This window comes from Chinchilla lanigera, unplaced genomic scaffold, assembly GCF_000276665.1.
Source record: "Chinchilla lanigera isolate Chin_1 unplaced genomic scaffold, ChiLan1.0 scaffold00169, whole genome shotgun sequence".
NCBI classification, from domain to species: Eukaryota; Metazoa; Chordata; class Mammalia; order Rodentia; family Chinchillidae; genus Chinchilla; species Chinchilla lanigera.
This window is the reverse complement of record NW_004955570.1, coordinates 999116-1010191: the sequence shown is the minus strand read 5'-3', so window position 1 is coordinate 1010191 and position 11076 is coordinate 999116. Positions and strand designations below refer to the sequence as shown.

General features: G+C 49.7%; 1 protein-coding gene across 2 annotated transcripts in view; it reads right to left on the bottom strand.

Moving 5' to 3' along the window:
* Positions 1-5666: 5666 nt before the first annotated feature.
* The window catches only part of Gle1 (GLE1 RNA export mediator), a 34259-nt gene continuing 28849 nt past the window's right edge, over positions 5667-11076 (bottom strand). For both annotated transcript variants that reach the window (XM_005413558.2, XM_005413557.2), the window contains exons 13-16: positions 9625-9729; positions 8262-8344; positions 7055-7118; positions 5667-5817 (exon numbers count right to left, since the gene is read on the bottom strand). In XM_005413558.2, coding sequence (XP_005413615.1) covers positions 5749-5817; positions 7055-7118; positions 8262-8344; positions 9625-9729 — 321 coding nt within the window. In that variant the 3' untranslated portion in view covers positions 5667-5748. The remainder of the gene's footprint in view (positions 5818-7054; positions 7119-8261; positions 8345-9624; positions 9730-11076) is intronic.

The window sequence follows — 11076 nt, the reverse complement described above, 5'->3', positions numbered from 1 at the left end:
AGGGCCTCACACATGCCAGATAAGCACTCTACCATTGAGCTATACTCCTACCCCAGCCCTTTTGATTATGGAAGATTTTAAAGATATAGTAAAAGGGATAATATAATAAATTAACCATTAGTTAATTATTTTTTTTCAACAGGGTCTCACTATGTAGTTCAGGCTGGCCTTGAAGTCACTGTGTAATCCAAGCTGGCCTTGAACAAGCAGCGATCCTCCCGCTGCAGCCTCCTGAGTGCTGGGATTATATGTGCGCACCACCAGGATTTTTTTTTTTTTTTTTTTTTTTGTCTTTTTGAGACAGAGTCTCACTATGCAGTTCAGGTTGGTCTTGAGCTCACCTTCCAGCCCAGGCTGGTCTCAAACTTCCAATGATCCTCCTGCCTCAGCCCCCCAAGTTTGGGGATTATAGGCATGGACCACCATGCCCCATGTTTAAGTGTCAAGTTGACTGGGCCATGGGGTGCTGTGATTCCACATTCTTTCTGGGTATCTGTGAAGACATTTCTAGATAATATCATTTAAACCTGTGGATTCAATATATTGCCCCCAGTGTGAGTGGGTGTCCCCAGTTTGATGAAGCCAGAGGGAAGAGGAATTGCACCCCTGCTCCTTGCTCTCTGTAGCCTGGAGCTGGGATCCCCATCTTTCCCCAGCCTGGGTGCCCACCATCAGCTCCCTGGTTCCCCGGCCTTTGGAATCCGACAGGAAGTGCAGGTGCCTTCAGCCTTCCTGGGCCTGCTGGTGGTGGTGATTGCATGGCTGCCCCTGCAGTAAGTCTCTTGCTAGCCCTGTCTGTGTACCCACCATGGGCTGTTTCTATGTGAACATTACCCACCTTCAACAATTACTGATCGTGGCTCTCTCACCTGCTTTACCTTCCTTTGGGCCACAGCGCTGATGCTGTACCTGCACTCTCCTCCAGCCCGATTGGCCATTTTTTTGTTTCTGTTTTTGAGACATGGTCTCACTATGTAGTCCAGGCTCATGATCTTCCTGTCTCAGCCTCCTGAGTACTGGGATTACACTCTCGAGCAATGATGCCTGGCTGGTTTTTATTTTTTTTTGTGTGTATGTGTGGTACTGGGGATTGAACCCAGGGACAAGTACATGCTAGGCAAGTGCTTTACCACTGAACCACATCTCCAGCGCTCATTAATTTATATGAGAGACAGGGTCTCACTATATAGTCCAGGCTGGCCTTGAACTTGTGATCTACCTGCCTCAGCCTCCCAAGTAGGATCACAGGTATGTGCCACCACACTTGGCTTGCTTTTTCCTAGTTTACCTTTTTATTTTTTCTTCCCTCTTGTGTCTGTCTCTCTCTCTCCATACTGGGAACTAAGGCTAGGGATTTTTTCTCTTCCTAAGACAGGGTCTATGTAGTTCCAATTGGCCTTGTACTAACAGCAATCCTCCTGCCTTGGCCTCTTAAGTCCTAGGATTACAGGCATGTGCCACCATGCATGCCTTGAACCCAGGGCTTTTGCACTTAGCTACATCCACAGACCTTTTTTTTTTCTTTTTCTTTTTGAGACAGGGTCACGCTATGTAGTTCATGCCAGCCTTGAACTGACAGTGATTCTTCTGCTACAGCCTCCTGAGTGCTGGAATTACAAGCGTGTGCCACCATGCCCGGCCTCACAGTCCTTTTTTTACTTTTACTTTTGAGACAGGTCTAGCTAATGTACCCAGTCTGGTCTCAAACTTGAGATCCTCCTGCCTCAGCCCCCTAAAGTACTGGAATTAGAAGCCAACATGCTTGGCTGGTTTATCTTTAATGTATTTCCCAAATTTATTTGGCTGTCAAACTCTTTTGTAGGACCTTGCAGAAAAAACACTGGTAAATTCTGCCTTAAATAAATCTTTTGCTTTCCTATAACTATAGTTTTTAGCTTAACTCATACAGCAAGCACTTTTTTTGGGGGGGTGGTCTTCTTGAGACAAGGTCTTGCTATAGTTTAGGCTGGCCTTGAGCTCACTTTGTATCCCAGGCTGGTCCAGAACTCACAATGATCCTCCTGCCTCAGCCTCCCAAGTGCTGGGATTACAGGTGTGCTCTACCACGCCTGGCTAAGCAAGCACTCTTTAAGAATTTAGTCACACTGGGGCTGGGGATTTAGCTCAACGGCACAGTGCCAGCCTGGCAAGCGCGAGGTCGTGAGTTCGATTCCCGGTATCAGAAAAAAACAAAACAAAAAATTAGTCACATTCTCCAGTGAATTTTTAAAAATTATTTTTCTTTTTGAGACATTGTCTTGCTACAAAGTTCAAACTGGCTCTGAACTCACTATGTAGCCCAGACTGGCCTCGAACTCATGACTGTCCTGCCTCAGCCTCTTGAGTGCTGGGAGGACAGGTGGGTATCACCCTGCCTGGCACTCCAGTAATTAAATTTCCGTCCCAATTGCTTACTCCATGTGAGAAGGAAGTACTTTGCAACACATGCTTCGAATCAACTTTCTACCTGGCTACAAGTTAATGGATTCAAGGCAACCTTTGTCATCCATGTCCTTTTCAGGTTCTTGGTTCTAGACCTTGACTTTGTCACCGTCACCGCCAGATGCTTGAGGAGGGGAAGCTGCAGCACCAGGCGGACTCACCAGAGCAGCAGCACTCTTCTGCACGACAGACCTGTGGTTTCTTTCTTTTTTTGGTACCAGAGATTGAATTCAGGACCTTGTTCTGAGCTATATCCCCAGCCCCAAGACCTGCGGTTTCTGTCCGCTTGGAGTCCTCAGATTTGCTCTGAGGTGATGCAGGACGATGATATGACAGGAGCACGGCACTCGGCCCGAGAAATGAGGCCAAGCTGGAAGGAAACAAGCAGACGAGCCTGCAAGCTGCAAGCCAATGCAGCCCTGAGCATCTACCGTGAGGAATCTGATGCTCCTGCCAACAGGGCTACAGCGATCGAGGTCTCCGAGGCGACACTATCAGGGATATCAGAACCCTGGCCCCCCGGTGCCCTTCTTTCTTGGATTACCTGAGAATCCATCAGGAATACCAGCATCAAATGGCAAAGGCAAGACTGTATCTTTCTTGTGCTACTGAAGATTGAACCCAGGGCCTATGCACTGAGCTATGCCTCCAACTTCTTTATTTTTTGAGACAAGGTCCCACTAAATTGCTAAATTGCCCAGGCTGGGCTCAAACTTATAAGCCTCCTGCCTCAGCCTCCCAGAGTGCTGGGATCACAGGTGTGCACCACCATGCTTGGCCCACATTTCAGTTTTGACAGAGAGGCTTCTCTTTAGCTAATCTTACATGGAATCCCATACACCGCGCACACAGCAAAGATGTTGTCCCGCAGGACCGGAGCTCCAGTGGGAGAGGTGCTGCCCAGCTCTGGTGGGCACTGCTCACCAGCCAATTCCTCGGGCTTTCAGGGGTCAGCACGCACATTTTCCAGTAGAGGGCAGTGGTGTCCTGAAGGGATGCTTTTTAGAAACCTGGCAGAGCCTCCATCTGCTCCAGACTCATCCCCAGCCTTCCAGCACCCCTCCCCTACCATCCTGCAGTCAGTGCTTCCCAGCCTGTTCCTGCCAGATGCATAAAGTGCTGCACTTCCAGGGCTCACGAAAGAGGAATTTGAGTGCTAACAGGGAGGGAGCTTCACACCCATCACAGGCCCTGTCCCACAGCCCCACAGGCTGAGGTTGGCATGCAGAACGCACTGGCCAGGAAGCTAGGCCCCACCAGGCTGCTGCTACTGAGCATCATCTGAAAGCTCCTGTGACAGGTTGCATTCATTTATTGAGAAAGGATCTCATTTTGTAGTTCAGGCAGGCCTTGAACTAACGACAATCCTCCTGCCTCAGCCTCCGCAAGTGCAGGGATTACAGGCATGCGCCCGCCACCAAACCAAGCAATTTCTGTTTGCAAGGAGGGAACACTGAAGTTCAGAAAGCATTAGCGTGACCTACCCAAAGCTCAAGGTCAGCGAAGCCCAGGAATCCTGACCCCTTCTCTGTGTTCACTGCCCCGTGTCTACATTAACAAAACAATGCTTCTGTATCTTCTTTCAGGGATGCTGGGGATGGAACCCAGGGCCTCACATGCCAAGCAGGTGCTGTAATACTGAGCTGCATCCCTAGCCCCTCACATCTTTTGCTAGATAAATAAGTCAGATGGTGGGAGGTGACAGCTCACACCTGTAATCCCAGCACCTGGGAGGCTGAGGCAGAAGGACCTCTGCAAATTTGAGGCCAGCTTAGGGCTGAGGATTTAGCTCAATGGTAAAAGCACCTGCCTGGCAAGCGCAAGGTCGTGAGTTTGATCCCTGGTACCAGAAGAAAAAAAACAATTTGAGGCCAGCTTGGGCTACATAGTGATTTCAAGGCCAGCATGAACCACAAACCATGAAGTCTCAAAAAACACACACACACCCAGAGCCAGCTATTGGTACATAACTCCTAAAAAGAAAAGCAGCAATTTTCTGAAGGATAAGAAGGAAACACGTATTGCTCCAGATCTGGGCTTATGAACTACCCACCAGGCCCCCAGCGATCACACAACTTAAGGCATAGGCAGTTGATCCTACAGAACAAACTACGTATCAGCACTGGGCTTATTTATTTATTTATTTAAAAATCAAGCTTTATTATTTACTTTGGCACCACAGCCAACAGGTCACAGAACGGGACCCACCGAGCCGCCCCGGAATAACCTGTGACACACACCACAATGCGCCGGCGTCGGAAGTGGAGCCTGCTGCTGGCCCTGCAGTCTTAAGAGTCTTTCCATACAACATACCTGACTTTGATGTCAACAGCCACTCTCAGGACTTCTGCAGCGGCTTTAGGCCGGCAAACTAATCATCATTCATTACTCAGAACGCGTCAAAAGGTTACACAGAACCTCCGAACTCCTCCCAGATGCCTGCATTCAACCCTGACTACTGCTGCTGTTGGGACACTAAGCACATGCGTGTTACAAGCCCCATCTCAGTCCAGCTTTTCCTGCTTTTGTTTTTCAGACAGATTCTCACTGTGGAGTTCAGGTTGGAGTTAAACTCAACTCTGTAGCCCAGACCAGCCTCACACTTGGAGCGATCCTCCTGCATCAGCCTTCTGAGTGCTGGGATCATAGGTGTGCACCACTACACTGGACTACAGTACATAATACAAACTAAAAACAAATCAAAAAAGGTACCTACTCTGGTGCACCCATCCCTAGCACTGCAGGAAGCAGATTCCAAATTAAGGGGACAGAAAGTCCTCTGCTGTCCAACGTGACATGATTCCCGTCCTCATCCTGGACACCCAGCTCCCCCTGGTGTACTCTGGGACTCCAGCCCTGCCCAGAGCACACACTTGCTCTGCGTCTACAATCCCTTCCTCATCTGAGAGAGGCTAACCCACCACCAGCCCCGCCTGCATGCCAACACTTCAAAGGGGCTTTCATGGGAACGGTGGCATCAGGGGCCTGTTAAAGAGGTGGCTCAGTCCTGCTCAGGGTGAAACGGTTACGACATCAACAGCTCCCCACAGGGTCGAGAGGCAAGAGAAGCAAAGGAAGAGACCAAGTGGTGAAGGATTCTGCTCATGACTTGTATAAATTAAGAAAGGCAATTTCGATCACGCTATCATGTGGATGCCTTAAGGAGCTACCCCATGTGCCTAGCCACATGGTACCAACACATAAAACACACACTGACAAATTTCTACAACGTCTTCCAAACACAGCTGCCTCCCGTTACTTTATTACTGCTGCAACACAATGGAGACGGCAGGCGACGAAAGGACCTCAGGAGCGCCAGAAGGAAGAAGTCAGAAAGCCCTTGGGGACAGGAATCTCCTTGCGCTGCAAACATTTCTGGGCAGGGAAAGATGAAAAACCAGAATGAGTTTCTGATCACACTGCTCCCAACACAGGGCTGGGAGAACACCAAGGGGCAGCAACGTCCAGTTCTGCACAACAGTGGGCAAGAAAAGCAAAGGGCTGGCACTGAGGACAACGATGGTCCCGTGCAAGGCCGGAGCGAACACTGGTCTCAGCCATCACCACGCTGATGTCGGGGGCTGGCTACCTTGGCAGGCTTATTGTGGTTTGTATTTTTTTTTTTCCTTCCAGTACCAGGAATCAAACTCACGACCTTGTGCTTGCCAGGCAGGCGCTTTGCCGCTGAGCTAAATCCCCAGCCCCTGGCAGGCTTATTGTGGAATTAAAACTGAACCCCTCAAATCTCTCAGCAAGCCAGGCATAGTGCTGCATTGATTCCCAGTACCACCGAAAATAAAAAACAAAACAAAATTTCTTGGTAGTGGATTGGAGTGGCCCACACTGTAATCCCCAGCAGCCTCAGAGACCGAGGCAAGGGGACCCAAGTTTGGGTCCAGCTTGGGTAATTAGCAAGACCCTGACAAAACGAACAGTAACAAAAACCCCACACCGGGGCCGGGGATATAGCTCAGTGGCACAAGCACCTGCCTGGCAACCGCAAGCTCCTGAGTTCGATTCCTGATACCAAAAAAAAAACCAAACCCACATACAATGTTGCTCAGTGTGGTGCAGGCTAGTCTCACGGAGAAAAGTAACCACGCTTACCAGGGCCCTGGGCCCAAGACTGAGAAAAGAACCTTGGCCAACATGCAAAAAAATGTACTGGCGGGCTGGAGATACAGCTCAGCGGCACAGCGCCTGCCCGGCAAGCACAAGGTCCTGAGTTCAATTTCTGGTACCACAAAAAGAAAGTACTGGGGGCTGGGGATTTAGCTTAGCTGCAAAGCGCCTGCCTGGCAAGCGCAAGGTCGTGAGTTCAGTTCCCAGTACCAGAGAAAAACCAATAAAAAAAAAAAAAAAAAGTGCTGGTGAGGGAAGAGTCACTAGTTATATCTGACTCATATCCAAGGACAGCTGCCTCACAGAACTATGGAGAATGATGCATAGGAAGGGGAATCACCAGCCCTTAGTCTAAAAGGGAAATCAGAAACCAAGAGTAGAGTCTGGGAAACTCAGAAAGAGGCTGCAAGCAGTGTCTGGAGGTCCAGACTTCTCAGCAGAGCAGCAGTCCAGGCCAAGAGCCGGGATGTGCTGGGCCAAGGCAGCTTACCTCCAGGAACTGCTTGAGGCGTATGAAGGAGCCCATCTGTCCCGAGCTTGTGACGGCTTCGATTCTACGGGGAGAGAACCGAGTCCCATGAATCCCACCATGGGGCCCACCTCCTCCAGAGGTCAGGAACCTGTTGCTCTGGGGCGAAGGGCAGAGCCAGTGACTTGGAGCACTGTCCTCTGGGCTATGGACGCTCTCCTCTTCCACATGGCCCCAAACAAGGGCCAAAGGACAAGAGAACACTGCTGCCCTCTGAGGTCTTTGTGATCAGGTGGGATGGACCTTGCCAGAGCCTCTCCCAGGTGGAGAGGAAGGAGAGGCGTAATGAGATGGGGTCCATACCACTCATGCAAACTGGTGGGTGTTACGGTTTGTGTCTAGATGTCCCCCAAAGCCTCACCAGTCCCCAGTGGGGCTTTCAGAGGTGGCTGACTCTAGAGTATGTGACTGATTCATGGTACCATGGTAGGATTAAGGGTGGGTGATTGGGGCTGGAGATTTAGCTCAGTGGCACAGCGCCTGCCTGGCAAGAGCAAGGTCATGAGTTCAATTCCCAGTACTGGAAAAAAAGCCAAAAAAAAAAGGGTGGGTGATTGCTGGATCAGTCCACTGATTGGTTTGGCACTGCCCTAATCCCAGTAGGCTGGATACATCAGAAAGTCCCTCGCTTGCTTTGCTACCTTCTGCATGCCATGTACTGTTTCTCCTCTGTGATGCCATCTGCCATGCCACCCTCCCTTGGCACCAGCCAACTATGGACTGACACCTCTACAAACTGAGCTAAATAAACCTTTCCTCCTTTAGCTTTGGATGTCAGGTATTTTGTCTCAGCAAGGAGAGAAAAGTAAAGCAGATTCTTCTCCTGACTAAACGAGGGCACTTGCCTCTGTGACATGTGACGCCATCCCAGATTATCCGGGGGAGGCTGGAAAAGAATACTTTTAAAATGCCAGGTGCCTAGTCTAAGACCTTCTGCTTTGTGCTTGGCTTAGCCAATAGGATTTAAGAGAGAGATTCTCATTAGAGTTTAAAACCATGTGTTCAAGTCAAATAGAAGGATCGGACAGGAAACGAGCACTCTACCCTCAGCCTTAATGCATTTTTAAATGTGAGTCAAACCTTGGAAGAGATAAACAGCACTCAAGGGGACCCGACACCTGATTCATGAGTTTGACCAAATCCACATGCCCGCTGCACAAGCTGCTACCTGAGCAAGTATTCCTCTTTGATGAGAAGTACCATCTTCCAGAACTGGGCCTGGTACTGCTTCACGAGGGCATGGCCACACACCTGGAGGGACAGAGCAGGATACACTACTGAGTATGCTCAGCCCTTTGGCCTTTACAATGCAACTGAATTAGCTAGCAAGGAAATGAATGGAAAAACCCAACTTTCCTCTGCACTAGGAGAAATGCTCTAGAATGCCCTCTCTGTGCACAGCAGTACCTCCACCTCACCAGACTGTCAGGACTGAACGGCAGCCTTTTGAACAGTCTGGTGCCCCCAGCCTTAGGGCGAATAGAATGCAACATGCACCTGTGTTCTCAGAGACTCAGCTCCTGTTCATGCAGCGTAACTTCGGGAGCTATGAAGTGACAGAACCGCCGGCATCCTTGGCCAAGTGGCCCCAGGCTGGTCCTGTGTGCACCCTAAGCCTTTCTGCAGAAACTCTTGCCTCACCCACCAGGAGCTCCGTTGGCTATAGCGCAAGTGTGCAGAGCCGTCGCAATGGGACCGAGCCCTGACACAAGCCGGCCCTCCTGGGAATGAAGACTCAGGACAGCAGGATACGGATGCCACCACGCTGAGACGAAGTGACAGCCCAGGGGAGCCACTTCCCTACCGTGCATGGGAAAACAGAGAACTGGCCTCCACAGCGAGGCCGAGGCAACATGCAGGAAGAGGGCAAGAGCGAGCACATGGCCCACAGACGGCGGTCTGGGAGCTGGCAGGACTCCAGATACAGGCGATGGCCAGGCCCACGTGACCCCTGGCTCTGGGAGTCCTCCAATATCCCTAAAGGGACTCTTTCTTCGCTCCTGCTAGGATGTACACATTTTCTTTATAATAAAAAAAAGCAACTACCTGAAGAAGGCAAGTACAGTGGTTAGAAAAAGTGAAAGCTCGGTTTCTCTTTTTGTCTTTTTTTTGAGACAGGGTCCTGCTGTGCAGTTCAGGCTGAACTTGGGCTCACTTTGTAGCCCAGGCTGGCCTCGAACTCACAACGATCTTCCTGCCTCAGCCTCCTGAGTGCTGGGATTACAGGCATGCACCACCACGCATGGCTGCGGTTTCTTTTACAGCTCAGAAAAACCTGTGACTTGGCCCAGTGCTGTTTACCACTAGGCTCCATTTCCTTTTTGAGACAGGGTCTCACTACATAGTCCAGGCTGACTTTCAATTCACAGTGATTCTCCTGCCTCAGCCTTGTGTGTGCTGGGATTACAGGTATGCACCCCACTATGCCTGGCTGGGCTCCATTTCTGTACTATTCCCCCACTCATGTCACTCAGGGTCCTGCGGTCACCTCGACCACTGGCTTTCTCCTGTGTGAGGACTGAACTACGTACCTCCAAGAAGTCAAAAAGGATGGTGGCTGTCACATCAGACAGAGGCTCCATGTTCACAACCTGTGCCAGCCAGCACCAGCCGTGACTCAGGCCATGAGGGTGAGTCTGGAGAGAGAGAAGCCTGGTGGTCACTCAACTTCATTTTATCAGAGATCTAAACTCCTGGCAAAGATGAACCCCACAACCATCCAGCCCAAGCACACCCATAGGGCAGAAATGACACAGCTAAACACATTCCTGTGTTGGCTGTCCTTGGATATTCCAATTACTATGTACTTTTTTCTATCCTGGGGATTGAAGACGACGCAGGTTGGGCAAGTAGTCTACCGGTAAGCTACATCCCAAGCCCTTCTTTTAATTATTTTCAGATAGGCTCTCCTTTGAGTTGCCTAGGCTAGACTTGAACTTGTGATCCTCCTGCCTCAGCCTCCCAAGTGGCATGGATTACAGGTGTTTGTCACTGTGCCTGGTTCATACATGTCCTTTTTTTCCCCCTCACATTCTTTATAGGATCTTTTTAGTATACACATCAGCATCAGTTTCAGGGTTCTATTTTTTTTCTTTTTTGGTCTTTTTTCTCAGACAGGCTTTCACCATGCAGTTCAGGCTGGCCTTGAACTTGCAGTGATCATCCTGCCTCAGTCTCCCTAATGCTGAGATTACAGGCATGTGCCATTATGCTCAGCTAGTTTCAGGACTCTATAGGATAATACTTATTCTTCATGGCTTTTCTGAGACACAGCCTTGCTAAGTTGTCCAGGCTGGCCTTGAACCTGTGATCTTCCTAAGCCTCCAAGTAGCTGAAATTATGGGTATGTGAACCATGCCTGACTCTCACATTTTATTATTCTTGGTACCTTTAGCATACAAACTGGATTTAGCAGGTACATACTAAAAACTTATCAACTTCTATTTTGCCCTGTAGGTCTCCAGGTCCCTAACCTCCCCTCTCTCTAACCTGTGTTCCTGTAGAAAGAGCTAAGCTGAACCCCAGTCATGCTCTGTCCCTCTAACTTTCTGAGACTCTAGCTGCCAATCTGTGAGGTAAAGCAGGGGACCTACATGGTTTCCAAGGCCACAATCAGGTCTAAGGTGATATATTTTTTTTTTGGTCTTTTTGAGATATGGTCTCGCTATGCAGTTCAGGCTGGCCTTGAGTTCACTTTGTAGCCCAGGCTAGTCTCAAACTCACAATGATTCCCCCCCGACCCCGCCTCAGCCTCCCGAGTGTTGGGATTACAGGCGTGCGCCACCACACCCTGCCTAAGGTGATAATTTCTTGGTCATTCCTCTGTTCACAAGATATTGGGCTGGGTACAGTGATGCACACCTGTAATCCCAGCTACCTGGAAGGAGGAGAGCAAATGTGAAGGCAGCCTGGGCTACACTGGGAGATCTGTCTCAAGAAATAAACAAGTGGCTATGAATACAGCAGAGAGTGAGGCCCTGGGT